Source organism: Paramacrobiotus metropolitanus, unplaced genomic scaffold, assembly GCF_019649055.1.
Source record: "Paramacrobiotus metropolitanus isolate TYO unplaced genomic scaffold, Prichtersi_v1.0 Parri_scaffold0000003, whole genome shotgun sequence".
NCBI lineage: Eukaryota > Metazoa > Tardigrada > Eutardigrada > Parachela > Macrobiotidae > Paramacrobiotus > Paramacrobiotus metropolitanus.
Window position 1 is genome coordinate 206,927 of NW_026570223.1, and position 21,795 is coordinate 228,721.

Here is a 21,795-nt window from a genome sequence, read left to right on the forward strand (position 1 = left end):
CGCACTGCAACTTTATTCAGTTTATTGGTTTAAATACCGCTGCAAAATAGCGCACTGAGACTTTATTGATTCAAATCACACGGCGCACTGTGACGCGGCACAAGAGGGAAAAACGGCAAAATTATATTCCGTTGTAGAAAATATTGGTCATGTGTGGAACATGTATCACAAGAAACACTGCTTTAAAACGTAGAAACAGGACAAATACACAGTGCAGAAGTACAAACGAGGAAAAAATCTGCGCACCATTTCCGGTTTACAATTTGGCCCAAACGGCTGCCAGCAGGCCGATGGTGAGCAGAAGCAGGGAAATCGGATGGACGGCGGCGGAGTTGCAAAAGTCCTTGTCGTTGCACAGACAGAGTCGGCCCGTGTAGTACTGGTTCTGGTTGGGATCCTTGGAGGCGTTGACCATCACGCAGTTGTTGCGCTCGAACTTGTAGCCACCGGAAAACTGCTGAATGATGCTGTAGGCCACGCAGGATTTGGTCGTGATGTCTGTGGAAATCAGAAAACAGCTGTGTTAATCAAACCATGCACAGACAGATTATTCCCTGTTCAGCATAACGTATACCGCAACTGCGAGTACAGGGATCTATATTAACACGGTAACCGAACATAGATACGAAATAAATCTGCAGAAATCAGCGGTGTTAATTAAATCATACGCAGGACATTGAATTCCCTGTTCAGCGAAGCGTAAGCCGCAATCGAGAGCACGAGGATTTAACGTAACAGAATCACATTACAAGGAAATGAAAATGCGAATGGAAGCTCATTAATTTTATGCAAGCCGCAGCAAGATTTCATATTTTGATGACTGAAATAACTTTGTCAAAAGAAAAACATTTTCTGCATCCAAAAATTCCGATGACGGTGGTTAAATTAATGCCAAACCGTTCTAATTATTTTTCAAGATAAACGCATGAGAATTCAGTCACATTTTACGGGGAAATTCCCTACTGCGAAGAATTACGAAGAATTACGAAGAACACGGAAGGTCATCGGTCTGATTCACTCACTTTTGAGAAGAGCTCCTTCCCGTATCACATCTCCCTCGAATTTGAAGCATTCATCCTGGGCAATATTGCAGTTCTCCTGGACAACATCCACCAGGCCGGGGCAGGACCCAGGCACTTTGGAGCAGGTATAGCAGCGTAGACCATTGGCTACACAAAAAAAATCACCATAAATTAAAAAAGCCATCAAATCGTGAATGATAGCATATCCGGGATCAAAAATATTTTCCTCCATTTTCCCTGAATAGAAGAGTGATTACCTTGATGGACGGCGATGCACATGAAAACAGCCAAAAACACGGCGATTTTGGAAGCAGTAGCCATTTTTGCTGGTGCAGTAAAAATTCCACTAACTGTGAGCAAGATAAGAAAAGGAAGTTGAAAATAAAAAATATATGACTGTCTACGGCAATGCGGAAATTTTGTCACAGCTCACAAGTGTAAATGAAATCTCAGACACGCCTGAATGATGGCTCCACTTCCAGATTGAAATTTGAAAAAGAGCCTGGTCAAGCGAGATAAGCAAATGAGTTATCCACTTCACCTACGGAACGCACCAGCAAAGCCGGATGAATCATGCGATCGCTCAACAGATTAAAAAATTTTTGTTTGGAGTCAGCGTACAATCATACAATGATGCGCGGCACTCGTATAGCGTTGTACGTACTACGTAATGGTACAAGTACAGGTGTATCTATATTCGTACAGATGAAACAGTATAATAGCAATTTCAGTTTAATAGTTCCAGCAACAAAAATTAATAGTTTATTAATAAGCTGTATCAGTTTTTCAAATAGTTAGTTAATCTATGATTTTTATCAATCGCTTTGATGTTGTGTAATAAGGTTCTTTAACTATGTTAAGGTGAAGGCTGCTTTTAACACCGATTTTTTTTAAAAAAACAAGTACGTAGTGGAGATTATTTATAAAAATAACAATGCAGAGCTGCTGAGAATTGCAGTCGTACACGGTTTGGAACATGTACCAATTACAGTATTATTTTCGGTTTTGGAAAGCTGAAAGTGTAGTTAACAATATTTCTGATTGCTAGCTACAACTTGCACGTGCATAATATTATTATTATAAACAACAAAGAATATTTAATAGATCTGTTAAAGTAGAATTACACTTTTTTGCTAGATCTAATTGAAAAAACATGCTCTTTCAATTACATTGCATGGCGTGTTCATGCCATATGCAATGTACTGTATATCTATATCTATATTATATTGTGGTAAAGTACACTACAAGCACATTTACGATTAATACTATATACAATTGTTAATAATTTCGTTTACAGCACAGAATCTTAATTAAAAGAAGCATGATGAACCTTATGCAACGTTAGAACGATTGAGTTAATTCCAACTTTGCAAATAAAATTTTTCAAATGTATTCAGTATTAAGATTTAGGGTTAGTATAATTTGTTTATTCGCCATATTTCCGGCTTTTTCCTTTGCATAATTGCAAAGTTTGCCTAGCAGACTGCAAAAAAATATGCTTCCGACAGTTGTGCAGGTGTTTACTTATGTAATGTCAACGGGCAACGCAGGACACGAGTAAGTACAGTACCTTCAATACCTAATTGTACTTAATAACAATCATCACATCATTGTTTTCATATTGTACTGAATGTCGAAAAGCAAAGCCGGTATTCCCATGGTCCGTATACTGTCTTGTGGATAACAGTATTATTATTAATTGATTACTGTATGTGCTATAGTGTTATCATCAGACTTCCGGTTGCTCTGTTGAGCACAGGATTACGGTCTTGACATTGACGTAGAGTGGAGCAGATAGGACAAACAGCACCGTGTTGGCCACATCCTCGGTACGTAGCCGCTGATACTCGGAAGCGGTCAAACGGGACGCGGCAGGTCGGCTCTCGGAAGCAGCATCGGCGAAAGCACGCGGCATCAGTTGCGTGTCCGCCACCACCCCGGGACTGATATCCTAACGATGAGAAAATGTTTGAAATGCATGTCCGATGCCGTAAACGTATACATACAGTACCTACGTATTTAATATTTATTGTTAGATGCTCTTTTACCGGCCCAATGGTGCCGTTAAAAAGTTCATAGAATAGTTCTATGATGACAAATATATCGACTATATTCATTTAACGTTCATTTAACTGTCACACGTTCATTTTAACTGTCTTCCGACGTTGTATATACATAATTTATTAAAATACAGTGTTTTATTATCCTGTTTCAGGAAGCATTAATTCAGTTACGTAAACAGACGAGGATCAATTACACTTAATAAAATTAATACAATCAAAAGGTACAAGTATGTACCATTTGCCAACTTATTTGTACATTCTACATTTTCATTATCACCTTCGTTCTTTTCATTGTTTAACTGCTTTATGCAGTACAGATATACGTGCATTGAGAATGTTGTCATTTAATAAATAATCTTGTAGATTAAACCGAATTAGAATCTTTCGATCATGATGGTCATGACTTTGCTATAACACATGGTTAGAAATGCGGAGATTTACCGTTATTCGAATGTTATTCTTCGGTGTCATCGCGCGCACTTGCCGGTACAGTGCTTCCGCCAGTGCCGTCACCATGTGTTTGGTGGCCGAGTAGAAATGCATGGGACCGTAGGTGATGTTCTTATGTCCACCATAACTGCATTAGTAATAACAATTATTGTATCATTAGTATGTACTTTAATTCAGAAGACTTCCTGCATGTACGGGGATATAATTTCCAAACTGTGCGTATCAGTGTATGTACCTGTTAATGAGAATAATATGGCCGTCGGTTATCCCATTTTTCTGCATGAGTTTCAGTGTTTCCCTGGCGCACATGCTCATTCCTAGCACGTTTGTCTGGTTGAAAAAAATATCATTTCAAGTTCGTTTCCAAATGTACATGTATGTGCGGTGCGGTGCGGCAGCGTTTCCGGCTTGGGTGTTATCAGCTGATACTATGCATATTTGGATACGCGTATAGACTGTACCTGGTGTCGTGTCGGCTCATTTAAATATACTCCTACTTTTTTAATTTTTAAATACAGTAATACCGTACGCGCTGGAGTGTACCTGGAACATGTCGAGCCATTTCTCTGACTGTCCGGTAAGAAAATCGCCCAGTTTGGCTATACCAGCGTTATTGATGAGGACGTCCACGTGGGAGTAGCGCTGCTCGATGTGGCTGAACATCCGCTGAATGTCCGCTTCACTAGTAACGTCGCACTGTACCGCTTCGATCCGTCCATTTCCGGCGGTTTCGTGCTTCCTCACAAGCTCCTTCGGACACATGTAGCAACGCGGGTTACTTGCAATTTGCAAAAAAGATTACCGGTTTGGAAAATGCAGTGCAAATTTTACCACTTAAAATATATTTTAATATTAGGTACGTTGATCATGAGCGTAATGCCTCTCCAGAATTCTGCGAAAAATAAATACGAGCGGCCAACGAAAAATCGCACGCAAATATAAAATACAAAAGAAATTTTGACATGAAAACGAAGGAATTACAAGTTATAAAAATAATAAAAGTACCTCAATGGTGCTAATATTCCTGGCGCAGGCGACAACGTTCATACCGTGCTGCGCCAGTGTGTCGGCTATGGTGTATCCAATCCCGGAGGAGGCCCCGGTTACGAGGGCTGTTCGGCCTTTCCAGCGCTCCATCCTTTTACGATCGCGCTCACATCAACGGTGTATTCATAAAAAACTTTTTGCTTTACTCACTGTCAGCATTTACTACATCAAAGCCGTGTACCGGGAGGGTCTTCAGAATTTCACATACGAAGTCATACAATTTTGCCCAAAGCTCGTGAAATAGAACAGATCATTATATGGCCTTGCATATCTGTACCAAGTAGCTACAAACTACCGCTTCCGGCATTATGGTTTTTCAGTTTGCGATATACGTTAATGTGATTATTTTCATCGACGATTAAGGAACGGTATAGAACACTGTATTTAAACCGTACGTTATTAGACATGTACGTACACTGTATAAACCATACGAAAAATTTATTCTACTATTAACCAAGTGTCTTTATACCTGTATACGATATGCGCCGTTAACTAGCTGCATGCAGTAAAGTAATAATTAATCGCAACTTAAGTATTGTAATATTTTTACCGCTAGCCTTAAAGTTTCACTGACATCAGTAACATCATAATAATTTACTTTAGCAGTAGCATGATATAAATATATTAGGTTATTTTGTAATACTGACTTGTAACTACCCATACATTATAATAATTATAATGGAAATGTAAAAACAACTAAAATTATTTTAGTTGTACAAAAGTGTCATTATTATGCGACTGGGTTTACTGTATACATAACCAAATGTTATGCCGTAATCAACACTGCAGCGCTGTGCTGTCCGCGTTGTAAAACGTGATATAAATAGGCAAAGGTAGGTGCGTAAAAATAAAAAAATTATTAACATCAGTCGAGGATTCAGAAATTGCCAGAGTTTTCAAACTGCGCGATACATGCACCGGAACACAGTACTACGGATCACCAAAATATATCCTTACGATTTACTGTATTACAGTTATACAGATACTCGTACCAGTTAACAATAAATCGATCATAATCATATCAATGTGAAGTGGGCGAGTATCAGTCGATGAAGGACAGCTGCGATTCCGGATGGCCATAGCGTGTTTTGTGGCAGTCAAAGAGATTCCGCAGTTCCTGTAAGTAGCGCTGGTGCAATGCGTCAATCTCCGCCTACAAAATTTCCAGATGTGCAACAAAGATTAGTTCAAGTACATAAAGTACAGAAAAACCCTTCGATAGACAATTTCTACAGTAGGCATTTGCACCTGTGATGGATGAGAATTTTCTTCTACGGGAATCGGTGCTCCGACGACCACGGTAATGGGAACACGTTTCGGCAATAGACCGCTACCACCGAAAAATCCCCGGCCTTTTATTAATGCCGGGCAGAATCCGAGCACTTTCTTTTGGACAAAGCGCTGGAAACGGTAGACAACGGAATCACGGTGGAAGGCTAACTCGTACGTATCGTTCTCACCAAAGGCAAATATGGGAACCAGTTGCGCTCTGCAAGGAAAACAGCGTTAACGTGATGGCGGCAGATAAAGGTCAAGATTGTCTCACTTCCCCATGCTGGATTGCAGCCTTGACGAAACCTGTCCCCAAAGAATAAATACTTGAACTTGTTTGTACTCGTATAAGTCTCGACTCGCGACATTTTTAAGACATTATTTAAGCATTAGCAATGCAATTTTTATTAGTAACTGACAATCAAAATTAAGGAGATGGATGACCTTTGCGGTTGCGCAGCACCAGCTTGACATTATGACAATCAATCTCAAAGATCTCCCGCGCTCCGCCAGTGATAATAGCCACCGCGGTCCCCGCCCCTTTCGTCATCCAGTAATCTATACTTTTTCGACTAACATCACACACTCCAAACGCCATCGTGTACTCGCGCATTAGCGGGACTTGCATCATAAACTTCTGCCCCAACCCTATCACATTGATCCCGGGAAACACTTCCCGCACTCCCAGTGCCTCCGTGAATAAGGCTGTCATAAAGCCGAAGGCCATGGTTGGTCCATGCGGGTGTCCGGCAAACAGGTACTTCCGGCGCGGATCCAGTTCCGCTGTCTTAACCAACCGGATAGGGAAGTAGTCGCGTACCCAGTGCCAGAAAATGGAGCTCCGGAAAGCCGCACTGCGACGACCGCCGCGGGAACTCTGGTCCCAGTCATATATATACCATAGCACGTAGAGTAACGGGATCACGTACAGCCTGCTAGGGAAGAAGACGAAAAGAACGGGAAAGAAGAGGAAAAACAGGAAGATCACCGAGCCAAAGATGAACATGATGAAGAGATGCAAGGCCACAGCAAAGGTCTGTAACGCATGCTGCAGGGATTTCTCATCGATCGTTAATGACTGCAACATGCTGATATTGAAACTTGTTACTAGCTCGCCCGGATATTTTCTGCTAGCTCGTAAGTATGCAGATTCTGACGGAGAATTTTTACAGTGGGTATGCGAAGATAAAATTGTTTTAAACTATTTCCCTGAACTGCTGCACTTGTAAAATTGTTGGTACCGTAGTATAGTACGCACCACGCAGTCATGAAATCGTGGCAGTGATAAAATATCTGCACCTCAAGACCGATTTCGTGTCATTTTTGCAATCTCACTCAAAAAGTCTTCTTTTTGCCTGTAGCAAGAACCGGCATGCAATCTCAAATTAGAAGATTAGCAAGAATAGCATGAATACGAGTGCTCAAGTAACTGTAAAATGCTTCCGGCACAGTGTTTAAACACAAGAGTCGATTTGGTTTCTTCTGTTGTACTTCTCGTACTTACAACACAGTTCAACGCATAACATAGCTCTTTAACAGATGATAATTCCTTGAGGTAAGACTAACCATAAGCACAGATCAGTTAGAGTATCAGATTCTGTATTTAACGTATTTGCTAGTCAAACATTTCATGCTTGCACTACGATAAAGCGGTGCGCCGGTAGCCCTTTCTTTACAAATTTACAATTTTGGATAATTGTGCTACAATGTTGTTTGATGTCTTCATAGCATTGTGGTTTACTAATGTGAACTGTTACGGATTGTTAATTTAATGCATAGATAAGCGTAACTTATATTGCACTTATGCATGTACCGATACCAATGCGTAGCCAAAATTATATCTATAGCTGCTATTAAGATCTTGGCTTCTCGCTAATTTGCCGTATCATCGTCCCGTCCCCATGCATGCCGGTTGTTTAAATTTACCACTGCTTACTCATGCATTGGATGATCGGAATAAAGAATCTAGATTTGACTACTGCAGGTTTCTGGTTTCCTTATGCTAAACTTTGCCCGTCTTATGTTAACCATTTCGTTTCTGTAAGGATATTTAACATCCATCCTGTCCAGTATCTGTAAGTACTTTATTGACCTTTACCTTGATGCACTGCATGTTCCACCGCAGATAGATCGGAACAGAAATTCCACTCCAGATCACAATAAAATTAGGAAACTAATTTTGCCGGTCGTTTCGCATCAGAATCGCTGCAAATGTCGATGGATTGGACCGCCCAGGAGAGTGCTTGCATCAGCGTTTGGCAGCGGCTGTCGATTGCGTTACGTGGGCTTAAGGGAAGCGTATATCAATGCAGGAAGTGCCGCTAAAACCGTTGAAAATTAAATTATTTCAGATGATTGGAGAGTTTATGGAGAGAATTGGCAGCCGTTCATGTGTTTTGTTCAGTTCCGAAGGTTCTGTCGTGCAGCGCACCAACCACCAAGTGCACTTTATTGATACGCATTACGGATCTGATTATTTCTGTTCTCATGAAGTATGGAAAAGAGCGTCGCATTTCTCTACCTTTAGATTTGTGGAATGAAAATCCCCTTTGCGGGAACAAGACAGCTACTCTGCCAGTACTTTACCGTTAGACAACTATTACAAATCCGCACCGCCGCTTAAATTCTTGGTTTCGCTGGTTTTACAGTATATTCGCGTAACAACTGTGAATTGGTTACAGACGCTGCTAATCGAAAATGTGAATTAGACGTGTTTTACCTTCAACCAAACTACAATGCCGGCAACTTCCATCATGTCGCGCAAAATTATTATTGCGAACATTCGTGCAGTCATTTATAACACAAGGTTCTTAATAAGTAAATGACGAGGACAAGAACCAGGAAAAAGCGCAGAACGTAGTCTAGATAAAAACTCGAAGTAAAACTCCTTGGAAACGCTCTTTAAGTTTTCTCACCACATGGTTTACGCTAGTGACAACCCGAGCCATCCACTGAAGACAACGCAATGTGAAAATATTATAAAACGAAAATCTACTGGTTTACGATTAAGCGCAATCATTAGCCAATATCGTATACCGTTCATTTCTGTCCCTCTTGGTCCACCAGAGTGAGATCCATCTGACCAGTCCAGTTGGCGCCTGCAATAAATCCAGTTCATTTCTCACTTTCCATATTACGACACGGAAGTATAACAGACCAACAGACCTTACTAAGCGTACAATAACGATTCTTTAAAGAAAGCCGTCTCACGCATGTAGTTACCCTTTTTCATCGTCATCACCGTACAGGCAAGACTGCGGTTCGGTTCGGAGAGCCGGCAGGGATGCGGGCGCCAAATATCGAGACTTTCGTCGTAGAACTCGATATCACAACGAAGATCATCGGCGAAGCCGCCAAGAACATAGATCTTGCCATCCACATACGCACATCCGGCTCCACAGCGATTGCTAATCATATCGCCTGCAAATTCGAGCGGACAGCGATATAGAAGTACTCGTACAAGCATTCATAATAATGGAAATATTATATAGCTGCCTTAAGTCAAACTCAGCAAGTCAAAAGCAGCAGCCTACTTTTCTTCAACCACCGATCGTTACTGGTCTCGTAAGCCTCGACGCAACGCCCATTGTCACCGTCCGAGTATCCACCTACGAAAGAGAAAACTTTACCATATAACAATTGTAAAATCGGAACTTTGGGATGACGACTAGAAACACAATTTCTCCCGTACCGATAACGTAAATAACGCCATTCAAACCCACACAGGCACTGCACCATCGGCGTGCAGTGGGCATGTCGGCCAGCTTATTCCACGCATCCACAGCTGGATCGTAGTAGAAGACGGAGTTAAGCGCTATAAGATTTTCTCCTGATTTTGTCGTTCCACCGAAAACGTACAGCCGGTCATTCGTGGCCACCATGGCAAAATTTGCTAGCGGAAGTGGCAGTCCAGCTACAGAGTGCCAGACATTTTTCTGTGGGTCGTAAAATTCTACGGTGGCCATCAATTCGGCATCATCGTTACAGCCACCAACAGCGTAGACACAACCATTAAGAGTAGCCACACCACCATAGGCGCGGTAGGACAGCATAGGCGCCAGGTTCGTGCATCCACCACGAAAGAGGTCAAGCCGGCGAGCTTGGTACCAACTCTTAGCGGTACATACGACCACTGAATCCTCCAAAACCGTTAAACCATATGCAGTAACGCGCTGCGGAAGCGTTGGTTTATTGATGCGCCAGACAGCCGGCATGGATGGACTGAAGACCTCCACTGAGGCCACACCGGCATCGGTCGCATCGCCCGCAACACAAACAATAACCTTGGGCAAACCTCGTAACAGCAAAAATATACACTAAAAAACTAAAACAATAATAGTGCTATTAATACAAATTTTTGTATGGTTTAAATGTGCCTTTTATAAGTACCATGTTTCGGATACGAACTAAGTACCATATAACAAATTACACATTAGCAACACTTCGGCTTACTGTAAGATTCTCGTGGTCGACATCGGGAAATTATTGATTGGGGATTGCGACCGGTTAGTTGGACCTCAAGACTCGGCGACTGAAGTGAGAAATTAACAGCGCCAGAGTGGATAAGCCCAGTAAAAACAGCCAAAATATAATTTTCAAGACGTGTGGGAGACAGAAATGGCACACGGATATGCTGCAAAACGTCGGATAACTGCGCCTTCCGACCGTCCTGCTCATAATCGGACCAGCGCTTCACAGCCTCAAACACTTCATCCTCGTGTTCAACGCTCAAGTCATCTGATGCTGTCAGCTCAATGACCTACAAATTTCAATATCTTCGAAATGCACAGCGAATGTTTCAAGCTATCTACCTGATGCAATTTGAATTATCACAGAACAATTAAACAAAACCAAGTACCAGTAATTACTAATTACAGTCGCAGCAGTAATGCAGTTATCCCATCTGATTTTCCGTTACAACTTATAGGGCGAGTACTAATGAAGTTTACTTTTAAAACATGCAACAAGTCTAACGACCACAAGCATGAGAAATTTCCGGCTGTACCAAAAATCCACACCAAAAACAACCAAATACCTGTTGTCCGTCCAGCTGCAGGAACTCGATGCTGCTTGCAATTCGGACAAAGTTCTGACATGCCAAGGCTTTGGCCTTGTCGGCCAGATGCGGATTGTTGTGCGTCTGCGCCAGACAGTACACCTGCAGACAACTAAACACATCCAGGCGAGATTCCAGGAAATCCCAGCACAGTTTAGGACGGGAGACAAGTCCAAGAAGAGCGCCGCAACGAGAACTGACTCAACACTGTCGTCATCCAGGCAGATTTGTAAAGTGTACGCGTATGTCACCAACCTGCGAAGGAAGACAAGTGGAGGGCTAATCTCCACTGATTCTCCAGTATAGTTTATACCGCATCGACCACGAAATAACAAGCTAAGCAAAAAGATAAAATTCAGCACAACCGAAACTTGGAAAAAAACTGAAGTAATTTGACGGTTATGAGTTGACATGTACAAAGCGTTTTGTAACTTACTTGCTCAGTACGTTAAAGGAGATATTCTGCAACGGGATCTCCACTTGGGAAGATTCTTTCCAATCAGTTGAAAACATGCTGCGAAAGTAGCCGCTGTGCGCAATGAGCACCACACGATGGCAGGGAATCCCAGTTGATGAATCTTCAGCTCCTTTGAGGATTACGTCGCACAGAACTCCACTGCTCTTCAGCTCCTGCAGCCCCTCCAAGAATCCCTGCACCACGCTGCTGTCCACAGAGGGACGGGCACTGGCGGGATCTGTGCTGGGTTGCGCTTGATCTGCAGACATGATGAGATGGGACAGTGGCGCTCAAAAGTCACAGAAGATACAGGAAACTGTTGTACTCGTTGTCACTGTTCAGGAGTTACTGTCAGCTAGACGATCATCTGAAATGCCAACACCACACGGCATGAATAACAATAGATTAAATCAGAATTCGTAAACTATCAAGTGAAAACCGCGGAAAATCATATTAGCTGACTGAAAATATTAAAGTATAAAAACTGAAAAGTCGATAACGAATGTTTAACTGTCATGACTGCGTTAGTGATATCTGCTTTAGTACCGATAAATGCGTGTATCGTACTTCTGTTGAACTGCGTGGATCTGGCAGTAGGGTGGAGTTACTTACACGTTTTTGCATTTCACTTTTCAAAATCTTACTTCGCATATGTAACTTACCAACCGGATGTAGCGCGCACAAACGGTTTTTACTCAACGTACATACATAATACAAAATCATTTGAGGATACAGCATACCAAAGTGTTTGGGAGTGCGCGAAAGTGGAAGCTTTTGTGTATGTACCAGTATTTCGCTCCATGTACCTTGTCACTTCCCTTAACGATGATTACAAAGAAAGGTTACTATTGGAAGCTCTTCATTGCGTATCGTAAATATGGTCGAAGACGCAGCCATCATGTACAAACAGTATGTACAAGCAGGAGTACAAAACTAACAGCTTCCCACATCAAACATAACCTGATTTGAGTATCATCAACAATTCTTAGATAACGTCAGACTCCAGCGGCGTTTGCGGCCATCGTCTTTTTTAGCAGTAGTCCTTGTGCTTCTTGGAGCATTCGTCGTCTTTGCCATTACGAGTTCCCTTTGAAGCCTTGACCTCGCCGCAGTTTTGGTTTGGCGTTTGCAGTTGGTGCTAGAATCCTGTACTGAGCACTGGAAATCCGGAAAACCTTTTATGGAGGGTCAGCACGGCGAAGGTACTTTCTTACCGGGGATTAACTGCTATTTTCATCTGCGGGAATCGGTGCACGTGCTCCGATGACAGCCGTGGTGGGGACGCGTTTTAGCGCTAAACCGCTACCGAAAGCACTTTTTTGGACAAAACGCTGAGAGGCGGTAGACGATGCAATCGCCGTGGAAGGCATATTTGTACGTGCCGCTCCCACCGAAGGTAAACACGGAAACGAGGTGCGCTCTGCAATCAAGCAGCATTAACCCAATGACGGCACGACCAAGGTCGAAATCGTCTCATTTCCCCATGTTGGATGGCACCCAAATTTAATGCTGTCTTGACTTGTAAGAAACGTAAATGTATTTCTCTTTTCATGTATGTATTAGAAGCTGAAGTAATTATATCTTCGAAAATCATCGGTTAAAGGTGACAATTCTAGGCTAAAAGGACCGAAGCGGCATCGGATGACCTTTGCGGATGACGGATGCGCAGAACCAGCTGGACATCATGATAATCGGTTTTAAATCGCACCGGCATTTTCGCCATGAAATACTCAATATGTATTTGGCCGGCTGGCATCGCAGACTCCGGACGCCGTAATGTACTCTCGCAGGACAGGTGCTTGCAGACGCAGTAGAGGGATTGCATAATAAACTTCTGGCCTAACCCGACCACATCGATTTCAGCGAGTACTTTCCGCGCTCCTACTGAGTGCTGCGGTGAGCAATTTGTCCATGAATCCGAATGTCGTGGTGTGTCTGCGGATGCAACGTACCAAGAAGAATTGGTCTGTTTGAATTTGGTTTCCTCTTGTTACAGCATTACATACAAGAAATCACATACAAAAATGATATTATTTCGGAACTGGTAAACCCTGATGTATCTGTACGAGTACATAAGCGCATTAACGTATTGGCTAGCCGATTCTGTTTATGATTACATATAAATAACGAGTAATTCATTCTGTAGTTTATACACTCGTGTTATACTTATTAAAGGTTCCATCAACATTCTGTAGGCACCTACCGACTTTTACGATATACCGATACCGGTCAGAGGATGTTTTTCCGCGTACCGCTGTTGCCTATATCGTCGCTGTTACCTATTTATGCAGTTTTGTAAAGAACGCAATTACTGCAGTTGTTTCCTAATGATAACCTTTCGCATTTTGTTACGACGTTAATTTTACCATCCTTCCCGAGGAGTACTTTTATTGACCTGTACCATGCTGCAGTGCATGTTCTGTTGCCCACAAATCGTAACTGATAATAAACACCGCAGCACTAAATTCCGGAAACGAATTCCTTTGCCGGTTTCCTTTGCCGGAATACGTAAACTATTAAGTGGAAACCGTGGAAAATCATATTATCTGAATGAGTAAATTAATGTATAAAAGCTACAAGTCGATCACAAATGTTTAACTGTCATGACTGTGTTACTTCAGCTGAACTGTGGGGATCTGGCAGTACGATGGAGTTGTACTGCCAGTAGCTGATCATTGCCCAACCTCTGTCACAATGCGCTCTAGCACTGTAAGTGGGCGCTGTGCAAGTAAGTTGCGGCATTTTTTTTCCAGTTTAAAATAAATTTTAAAATTTTGTGGAATTCCTTGTCAAAACGATTTTTTGCTTATGTCCCTTTATTTGCAAAATGTGTATGAGATCGATTCATAATGAGAGTTTTGGTACATGTTCTTGCATTTCAAACTTACCAACCGGATGTAGCGCGCACAAACGATTTTCACCCAATGTATACTCGTACCAATCACTTGAGTACAGAATGCAAAAACGTGTTTTTGAGGGCGCGAAAGTGAAAGCTTTTGTGTATGTACCAGTATTTGGCGCCATGTACCGGGTCACTTCCCTTAACAATTACGCAAAAAAGGTCACAAAAGTTCACTCTTTATTGCGTATCGTAAAATATGGCTGAATACACAGCCATCGTGTACAAACAGTATGTGAAGTTGTGCACGGAGAAGTACAAAACTACCAGATTCCCACATCAAACATGACCTGATTTGAGTATTATTCGCACTTAGATAAGGTAAAACTCCAGCGGCGTTTGCGGCCATCGCCTTTTTTAGCAGCAGCCCTTGTGCTTCTTGGTGCATCCGTCGTCTTTGCCATTACGGGTTACCTTTGAATCCTTGATCTCGCATCAGTTCTGGTTAGGCGTTTTCAGGCGATGACTGAAATCCTGCGTCCAGCACTGGAAATCCGGAAAACCGTTTGTGGAGGCTCAGCACGGCAAAGGTATTTTCTTACCGGGGATAAACTGCTATTTTCGTCTACGGGAGTCGGTGCTCCGATGACAGCGGAACGCGTTTTGGCGCTAAACCGGTATCGAAAGCCCTTTCTTCTGGACAAAACGCTGGAAGCGGTAGACGATGGAATCGCACTGGAAGACATAATCGTACGTGCCGCTCTCACCGAAGGTAAACACGGGAACGAGTTGCGCTTTGCAGTCAAAGTTATCAAGCAGCGTTACCCCAATGACGGCACGACTAAGGGCAAAATCGTCTCATTTCCCCATGTTGGATGGCACCCTTGACGAGACTTCAACCAGAAATTTAACTGTACCAACTTGTGAGAATGTTCATATCTGCTCTTTTCATGTGCGTATTAGAAGCTAAAGTAATGATATATTCGAAAATCATCTGCTCAATTAGACAATTATAGGGTAAATGGACAAGGGTCATACCGTGCTGCACCAGACTGTCGGCAGTCGGCACTGATAAGTATTTATATCCAATCCGGAGGTACAGAGTGGCTCCTGTTTCCGGGCTGTTCGGCCTTTCCAGCGCTCCATCCTTTTACGATCACGCTCGCATCAACAGCATTTTCATCGGAAAAATTTTGAATTTACGCTGAAGACGACGAAATAACGATGTAAGGCCAACTCAGAACTTGTTTAAAGGAACCCCTACCCTAACAGATGGCTTTTCATGCCTGGGCACATTGAACACTTTGTAACGCTTTGCGTGTTCTTTTGGGGAATTCTTTTGCCTTTCCGAATATACTCGTATGCGTATCTACGGTATAGGTGCTCTACCGTAGGTTTTTAGATAGAAATATACTGTACTTCAAGAACTAAGACCGGCTAGAAAGTGTTAGAAATTATATTACCAATATAATATACACTCATGATGTGTCATGTACTTGTGAACTATGACCATTGTCCTACTAACTGATCTATGAGTGTACAAGCTTGTCCGGTAATTTCCTACGTAAAGGTACAGCTAGCGCGAAGTTTGCGCATATAACGATGGCCACTTCACTACGTTTATGAAAATCTCTAAATGCGCTCCGCAGTTAGATTGTCCCTTACCGCACCGATCATTTTCTAGCCACCTTCCGCCAGGCAGTTACTATCATTCTCATAAAATTATATGGCGTGTACGAAGCCACCACCCAGCCAAATGCAAGTTACGTGTTTGAAAAGTGTGGCGTGGGGCGCCGTAGTGTGAAGTTTGGCGTAACACGCAAATTTATTCGTAAGAAATTACCGGACAAGCTTGTACGGTGCACCCAGGTCACCAATCCCCTTGTTTATCAGATGTTTAGGTGCAGTAACTTACTAATATCGTGAATGTACCTAGTGCTATATAAGAAACCTGCTTGTATAACGTTGATGAACAGAACAACACCAGTGTGTGCGATGCTTCCGGTTTCTGTTCCCGTGACTATAATAATCTCATAATATAAATTCTAACAGAAAGCATCCACTGATGTAACCGACTGGCCTTTGCCACATACGCGTATGACAGACAGGCGAATCACTCACATGGCAGGTCGTAAACAAATGCTTGATCACAGCGATTATGACAATCAGTCCCAAAGATTTCCCTCGCTGTTCCTTAATAATGCCCACCGCCATGCAGTAATCAGAATATACTCCGCCGACTGACATCGCACACTCCATACTGTAGGCCATCGTGTACTTCCCCCCAGCAGGGGAACTTGCTCTTAACTTCTGCCTTAACCATGTCCTCCTATCAGATTAATTCCCGGGAACACTTCCCGCAGTCCAGTGCTTTTGTAAACAATGCCGTCATGAATCCAAAGGCCATCGTTGGTCCGTCGGGATTCCCGGCCATTTGATATTTTTACGTAGATCCCGTTCGTTTGATATTATACTCGTACATCTGCATCGTAATTCTACAATACTTTCTGTGAAGGCCGATAGCTCCGCCTTCATGATTGGCCATTCGCCATTGTGTTTTGCTGTTCTGGGGATTTCCATCCCACACATTGCTGCTATTTTGACGGACCTACAGCACAGCTGCGCTGGCTGTAGGATCCGATCTCATTAGTCTGGTGTTGCTGCGCCACGGTGCGCGAGTTAGATTTCGGCATTAAAGCCTCAATCCGGGTTCGCCGCTGTTTCGCCGTCGAAGGTACGTGGGCGCCCATAAGGCCCCACGTAACATTTCCAACTTTCTACTGCGTCGCAAAATAACACAGTACTATAGTAGGACATAATGTTACCCAGGAGAGAAGAGTGGACAGCAACGCTGCTCAACAAACGGGTTCACGATTGAAAATCAAAAGGTTTTGATCTGCTAATCGAAATGCCGATTTTCATTACTTTTTTTTGGTTTCAACCGAAAAGGTCCCGTAATAATTACGAAATCACTGTCGACCTTCAGCAACGTTTGTTACTGCGAATTATCACAGCTGATAAATTGATAAAGAAACATTGAGTTTATCATCAGCATGAGAAGTAAAACGAACCAGTCAATAATGAAACAATTCAGTTTCCCGAATTCTCATGGAATCCGACTAAGCGATACCAACAGCCAACACATTCATTCCTGCCCTCTTCGTTGATCAGAAACGATCTGGCCAGTCCAGTTGGTGCCTGCAGTTTGTCACACAAGTGTTATTCAATTTCCAGACGCAAGCATGAAACAGTTCACACAGCGTACAGAAACCATTCCATAAAAACTGCTGAATCAGCCAAGTAATTACCCTTTTTCATCGTCATCACCGTGCAGCCAAAGCTATGGTTCGGCTTGGACAGTCGGCAGGGATGTATGCGCCAAACATCTAGGCCTTCATCGTAAAACTCGATATCGCGATTATCGTCGTTTCCGCCTCCAAGAACATAGATCTTGCCATCCATGTACGCACATCCCGCTCTGCAGTGACCGCTAATCGTATCGCCTGAAATTGACCAGTTTGAGTTCACAAGGAAATACTATGATATCAAATGGCTGCGTTAACGGGAACCGGATAACATCACAGCACAGACCACGGAGACCTACCTTTTTTCGACCACTGATCATAGTTGATCTCGTACGCCTCTACGCGACGCACACGGCGATCAGAAGAATATCCACCTACGCAAAGGGAAGGCCTTAACGTATCTGTTGGGAATTGCACACTGTAAACATCATTTCACTCCTACTGATAACGTAAATGATGCCATTCGCGCCAACACAGGCAGTGCAGTCTTCCCGGGCAGTTGGCATGTCGGCCAGTTTATTCCACGCATCCGCTGCTGGATCGTAGCAGAAGGCCGAGTGGGTACTCGAATATCCATCTGATTTTGTCATCCCACCAAACACGTACAGCCGGTCATTGGTGGCCACTATGGCAAATCCAGCTAACGGGAGAGGCAGCCCAGCCACGGGTTGCCAAACATTTTTCTCTGGATCGTAGCACTCCGCAGCAGTCAGCACTTCTCCCTTATCGTTACAGCCACCAACAGCGTAGACCCGGCCATTGAGAGCAGCCACACCGCCACAAGCGCGGTTGGCCAGCATAGGCGCCAGATCCGCGCATTCATTACCAAACAGATCAAGCCGGCTGACTTGATTCGTCGGGCTCCCATCAATTTTGACACCACCACATATGATCAACGAGTCCTTCATAACAGCTATGCCGCATCCATAAACGGCACGCGGAAGCTGTGGTCTTTCCATGCGCCATGCAGCCGATATGGATGGACAGAAAACCTCCACTGAACTCACATCGGTATCGAACTCAACGCCTCCAACGCACACGATAACCTTGGGCAGACCTCATAAAAGCAAAAACAAAATAAAGGGTAAACAAAAATAGTAATCGTTCTATTTTAGAAAAAAACATCAACACATTAGTGACACTAATAATAACAACAAAAACGTAAACAATAACAAACGGTTTACTGTACGATTCTCGTGGCCGGCATCGAGATAACAGCGATTCAGGATTGCTACCGGGTAGCTGGTCAAGAGTCCGCGACTGAAGTGGGAAATTGACAGCGCCAGTGCTGACAAGCCCATTAAAAAGAGCCAAAAAATAATTTTCAAGACGCTTGACAGAGAGAAATGGTACACGGATATACTGCAAAACGTTGGGCAACTTCGCCGTCCGGCCAGTCTGGTCATGATCGAACCAACGCTTTACAGCCTCCAGTACTTCATCCTCGTGTTCGACGCATAAATCATCTGATGCTGTCAGTTCAGTCACCTAAAAACGGCAATTTGTAAGTAACCACCCAAAAAGCGGCGGCCTTTTTTTGACATGCTTTTATTTTTGTTATCATATAAAGATATTAAACACAGAATATCAGAGGTAACAGAGGCAAAAGGTTATGCTATCGTTTCATGATACAATAATTAACAATCTGAATGTTACAGATATCAGAAATTTCCAGCTATCACAAATCCTACAAGCAAGAAAAGCACTGTACCTTTTCTGCATCCAGCTGCAAGAAGTCAACGCCGTGTGCAATCTTGACAAAATGCTGGCAAACCAAGACTTCAGCCTTGTTGGCCAGATACGGATTGTTGTGCGTCTGCGCCAGCGAGTACACCAGCAGACAACTGGATGCATCCAGGCGACTTTCCAGGAAATCCCAGCACAGTTTAGCGACGGGAGAGAAGTCCAAGAAGAGCGCCGCAACGAGAACTGACTCAACAGTGTCGTCATCCAGGCAGATTTGTAAAGTGTACGCGTATGTCACCAATCTACAAGAAAGACGAGGAAAGAGCTAATCCCATAATATGATAATCAAGTCGATGTCGAAATAAATTAAATAATACCAACGGAAACAAAAGAAAGATTTTAGTGGCTCACAATTTCAATAAAAAAATAATCAAGCAGTTTTACAGGATTCAGTTTTAATTCACATATGCAGAGTTACCAGAGTACTAGTATTAGCTTTTTGAAGCTTACTTGTTCAGCAGCGTGGCAAAGGAGATATTCTGCAACGGGATCTCCGCTTGGGAAGATTCTTTCCAATCAGTTGAAAACATGCTGCGAAAGTAGCTGCTGTGAGCACTGAGCACAACACGATGGCAAGGAATACCAGCTGCTGAATCTTCGGCTCCTTTGAGGATTACGTCGCACAGAACTCCACTGCTCTTCAGATCCTGCAGTCCGTCCAGAAATCCCTGCACCACGCTGGAGCAAACAGAGGGACGGACAGTGGCCGAATCTGTGCTGGGTTGCATATGATCGGAAGACATGATGCGACAAGACCGTAGGAGGTTGCTAACTGGTAAGATCAGAATAGGAACAACGTGGAAATCTAAAAATGACCAAACTAGACTTAACTAGCTAACGATCTGATTGTAACGGTTACAGGACGAATCTAAAAAGAAATTGTGCAGCAGTGAATTACGTAAACTGATGGCGGCGATTCCACTGTTTCAGTTCTGCTAAATCAGGCTTGTAGGAGGACCGCCGTCCGTTGGCGGTGTGCTGAGCGACAACAATGGCAAGTGGCAACCATGAACCATCCTACCGATCTCATTCTCAAATTAAGTTTTACTGGACAATAAGAGTACAGTACAGTAGTACAGCTCTTTTACCAGTCCCAAAACTCACCGCCGGTATTCCAGTTATATAACCGGAAATATTGCTGACTGTTATCATCAGACTTCCTGTTGCTCTGTTGATTAACGGTGTTGACCAAACCTTCGGTACGTACAAGGCCGCTGACACTCGGAAGCTGGAAGTGGTCAAAAGGGGCACTGCGGGTCAGCTCTCAGCAATAGCGTAGACGACATCATAAAGCATGGGCTGCTTGCTGGTCGGTCACCACGCCGGGACTGATATCTTAACGATAAGAAAGTAACTGAAGTGTGCTTCGCTTCCCGCAACCGCGTCAACGTCTGCGTAATTGTGAAGTATTGTATAAGTAATACTTTAATAGTCAATTAATACTACATAATTAATGATGTGAACAGCAACTGCGCAGCAGGTAGAATGACAGGAATATAACAGGAAGACGTATGAAGTAAAACAGTAGTTGCTAGGACAGCAACGTACACGACAACTCGTCCCCACGTATCGAAAGTGATACGGAATTAAGTATCGGAATTGTAATTGTACGTACAGGATGTAGAAACGAACTTGCATAGAATTTAGCAGTTAGGTAAGCACTTGTAATTAAGTAGCGTATTAGCGAAACCGTATAAGCAAGTATAAGAATTAATCCGTATAAATTAAAGTATTGCACTGCATTGTAAAGTGCATGTAGGAGTACGATCCCGGATCCAGGCAACCGAACTGGAACGGCAACTGGCATGTGAGTTGAAATTCATCGCATCATCCAAGTGCAGGAAATACGGTGTAAACCATACGAACCGTAGTAGCAAGGTTATCCGGATTCTAAGTGTAAGGCGCCATACGAAGGATTTAACCATTGCGTAGTCGGCTCGAATAACGGTGTAACATTGTACGATACTGTGTATTGTACTCCAGGACAGGACGTACTGTACATTCGTACATAACACGTTCAGGTTGCTCTGTGGATTACGGTAGGAGGTAAACAAGGATACGTACGGTACGGAATAACAGGACTGCAGAGCAAACGCTGCATAGAACATTAATGGTGAACGCAGGCCATGACAACAACCAACAGCAACTGAATGGAATGACGCGTAGGGCAAAATAGCGCTCTGCAAGGTCATCAGGGCGTTACGAAGAATTTGCTCCATCCAGATCATCCAGAAGGACGATTGGCATTACGTTGAGCAGTTTGGCGATGCACGTTCAGGCAACTACACGGAACGAAGATCCGTTGGTAGCGCTATGGTACTGGCAGGGCGGTACCAGCAGTAAATAATATCCACCAGCATCGTGGGGAAAAGGGTGGCAGAGCATCCGCTGCCGAACAGGTGTGGGGCGGTGGCAGACTGCCAGGCGAGTGCATGCGGAATCGGCATCGGATCCCTCCCATGGCAGATTATGACCGTATAGTGTAGTCGTAGGAGAAATTAGTAAGCATGAATTCGAATTCTTCACGCCAATGTGAAG

At 43.3% G+C, this 21,795-nt stretch overlaps 6 protein-coding genes across 6 annotated transcripts; all 6 read right to left on the reverse strand.

The window, feature by feature from the left end:
• Positions 1-47: 47 nt before the first annotated feature.
• On the reverse strand, positions 48-1,556 carry LOC129593508 (uncharacterized). Its single transcript, XM_055489859.1, has 3 exons — positions 1,280-1,556; positions 1,023-1,169; positions 48-498 (listed from the first exon to the last, which is right to left on the reverse strand). The coding sequence occupies exons 1-3, from the start codon at positions 1,341-1,343 to the stop codon at positions 257-259; spliced, it is 453 nt and encodes a 150-aa protein (XP_055345834.1). The 5' UTR covers positions 1,344-1,556; the 3' UTR covers positions 48-256.
• Positions 1,557-2,352: 796 nt separating this feature from the next.
• Positions 2,353-4,686, reverse strand: LOC129594555 (dehydrogenase/reductase SDR family member 11-like). Its single transcript, XM_055491291.1, has 5 exons — positions 4,541-4,686; positions 4,079-4,285; positions 3,771-3,865; positions 3,527-3,662; positions 2,353-2,973 (listed from the first exon to the last, which is right to left on the reverse strand). The coding sequence occupies exons 1-5, from the start codon at positions 4,670-4,672 to the stop codon at positions 2,752-2,754; spliced, it is 792 nt and encodes a 263-aa protein (XP_055347266.1). The 5' UTR covers positions 4,673-4,686; the 3' UTR covers positions 2,353-2,751.
• A 915-nt stretch (positions 4,687-5,601) lies between these two features.
• LOC129594548 (acyl-CoA wax alcohol acyltransferase 1-like) lies at positions 5,602-7,123 on the reverse strand. Its single transcript, XM_055491280.1, has 4 exons — positions 6,299-7,123; positions 6,133-6,160; positions 5,831-6,071; positions 5,602-5,735 (listed from the first exon to the last, which is right to left on the reverse strand). Exons 1-4 carry the CDS (start codon positions 6,939-6,941, stop codon positions 5,625-5,627), a joined length of 1,023 nt encoding a protein of 340 aa, XP_055347255.1. The 5' UTR covers positions 6,942-7,123; the 3' UTR covers positions 5,602-5,624.
• Positions 7,124-8,691: 1,568 nt separating this feature from the next.
• On the reverse strand, positions 8,692-11,463 carry LOC129596773 (kelch-like protein 17). Its single transcript, XM_055494121.1, has 7 exons — positions 11,347-11,463; positions 10,890-11,165; positions 10,307-10,613; positions 9,546-10,148; positions 9,388-9,462; positions 9,077-9,274; positions 8,692-8,952 (listed from the first exon to the last, which is right to left on the reverse strand). Exons 4-7 carry the CDS (start codon positions 10,066-10,068, stop codon positions 8,894-8,896), a joined length of 855 nt encoding a protein of 284 aa, XP_055350096.1. The 5' UTR covers positions 10,069-10,148; positions 10,307-10,613; positions 10,890-11,165; positions 11,347-11,463; the 3' UTR covers positions 8,692-8,893.
• LOC129593009 (kelch-like protein 40b) lies at positions 10,171-11,636 on the reverse strand. The gene is made up of 4 exons (XM_055489190.1): positions 11,347-11,636; positions 10,890-11,022; positions 10,481-10,613; positions 10,171-10,178 (listed from the first exon to the last, which is right to left on the reverse strand). The coding sequence occupies exons 1-4, from the start codon at positions 11,634-11,636 to the stop codon at positions 10,171-10,173; spliced, it is 564 nt and encodes a 187-aa protein (XP_055345165.1).
• A 5,552-nt stretch (positions 11,637-17,188) lies between these two features.
• LOC129592414 (kelch-like protein diablo) lies at positions 17,189-20,210 on the reverse strand. The gene is made up of 7 exons (XM_055488444.1): positions 19,708-20,210; positions 19,223-19,499; positions 18,747-18,999; positions 17,954-18,568; positions 17,811-17,885; positions 17,515-17,709; positions 17,189-17,404 (listed from the first exon to the last, which is right to left on the reverse strand). Exons 1-7 carry the CDS (start codon positions 19,998-20,000, stop codon positions 17,352-17,354), a joined length of 1,761 nt encoding a protein of 586 aa, XP_055344419.1. The 5' UTR covers positions 20,001-20,210; the 3' UTR covers positions 17,189-17,351.
• Positions 20,211-21,795: the final 1,585 nt, after the last annotated feature.

What these genes read in the sequence shown, in the direction of transcription:
- LOC129593508 (XM_055489859.1), bottom strand. Translation starts at nt 1,343, where the DNA reads ATGGCTACTGCTTCCAAAATCGCCGTGTTTTTGGCTGTTTTCATGTGC. An exon ending in GTGCATCGCCGTCCATCAAG is followed by an intron (nt 1,170 to 1,279) that starts GTAATCACTCTT and finishes TTTTTTGTGTAG; the next exon opens with CCAATGGTCTACGCTGCTAT. An exon ending in GGAAGGAGCTCTTCTCAAAA is followed by an intron (nt 499 to 1,022) that starts GTGAGTGAATCA and finishes TGATTTCCACAG; the next exon opens with ACATCACGACCAAATCCTGC.
- LOC129594555 (XM_055491291.1), bottom strand. Translation starts at nt 4,672, where the DNA reads ATGGAGCGCTGGAAAGGCCGAACAGCCCTCGTAACCGGGGCCTCCTCC. An exon ending in GGAATATTAGCACCATTGAG is followed by an intron (nt 4,286 to 4,540) that starts GTACTTTTATTA and finishes ATGTGTCCGAAG; the next exon opens with GAGCTTGTGAGGAAGCACGA. An exon ending in AGAATAACATTCGAATAACG is followed by an intron (nt 2,974 to 3,526) that starts GTAAATCTCCGC and finishes TCTCATCGTTAG; the next exon opens with GATATCAGTCCCGGGGTGGT.
- LOC129594548 (XM_055491280.1), bottom strand. Translation starts at nt 6,941, where the DNA reads ATGTTGCAGTCATTAACGATCGATGAGAAATCCCTGCAGCATGCGTTA. An exon ending in GGTGCTGCGCAACCGCAAAG is followed by an intron (nt 6,161 to 6,298) that starts GTCATCCATCTC and finishes CTTTGGGGACAG; the next exon opens with GTTTCGTCAAGGCTGCAATC. An exon ending in AAAATTCTCATCCATCACAG is followed by an intron (nt 5,736 to 5,830) that starts GTGCAAATGCCT and finishes GAAATTTTGTAG; the next exon opens with GCGGAGATTGACGCATTGCA.
- LOC129596773 (XM_055494121.1), bottom strand. Translation starts at nt 10,068, where the DNA reads ATGCCGGCTGTCTGGCGCATCAATAAACCAACGCTTCCGCAGCGCGTT. An exon ending in TGGCGTTATTTACGTTATCG is followed by an intron (nt 9,463 to 9,545) that starts GTACGGGAGAAA and finishes TCTCTTTCGTAG; the next exon opens with GTGGATACTCGGACGGTGAC. An exon ending in GGTGATGACGATGAAAAAGG is followed by an intron (nt 8,953 to 9,076) that starts GTAACTACATGC and finishes GATTTATTGCAG; the next exon opens with GCGCCAACTGGACTGGTCAG.
- LOC129593009 (XM_055489190.1), bottom strand. Translation starts at nt 11,636, where the DNA reads ATGTCTGCAGATCAAGCGCAACCCAGCACAGATCCCGCCAGTGCCCGT. An exon ending in TCCTTTAACGTACTGAGCAA is followed by an intron (nt 11,023 to 11,346) that starts GTAAGTTACAAA and finishes GGATGTGTTTAG; the next exon opens with TTGTCTGCAGGTGTACTGTC. An exon ending in TGCAGCTGGACGGACAACAG is followed by an intron (nt 10,614 to 10,889) that starts GTATTTGGTTGT and finishes TGAAATTTGTAG; the next exon opens with GTCATTGAGCTGACAGCATC.
- LOC129592414 (XM_055488444.1), bottom strand. Translation starts at nt 20,000, where the DNA reads ATGTCTTCCGATCATATGCAACCCAGCACAGATTCGGCCACTGTCCGT. An exon ending in TGCAGCTGGATGCAGAAAAG is followed by an intron (nt 19,000 to 19,222) that starts GTACAGTGCTTT and finishes TGCCGTTTTTAG; the next exon opens with GTGACTGAACTGACAGCATC. An exon ending in TGATCAGTGGTCGAAAAAAG is followed by an intron (nt 17,710 to 17,810) that starts GTAGGTCTCCGT and finishes GGTCAATTTCAG; the next exon opens with GCGATACGATTAGCGGTCAC.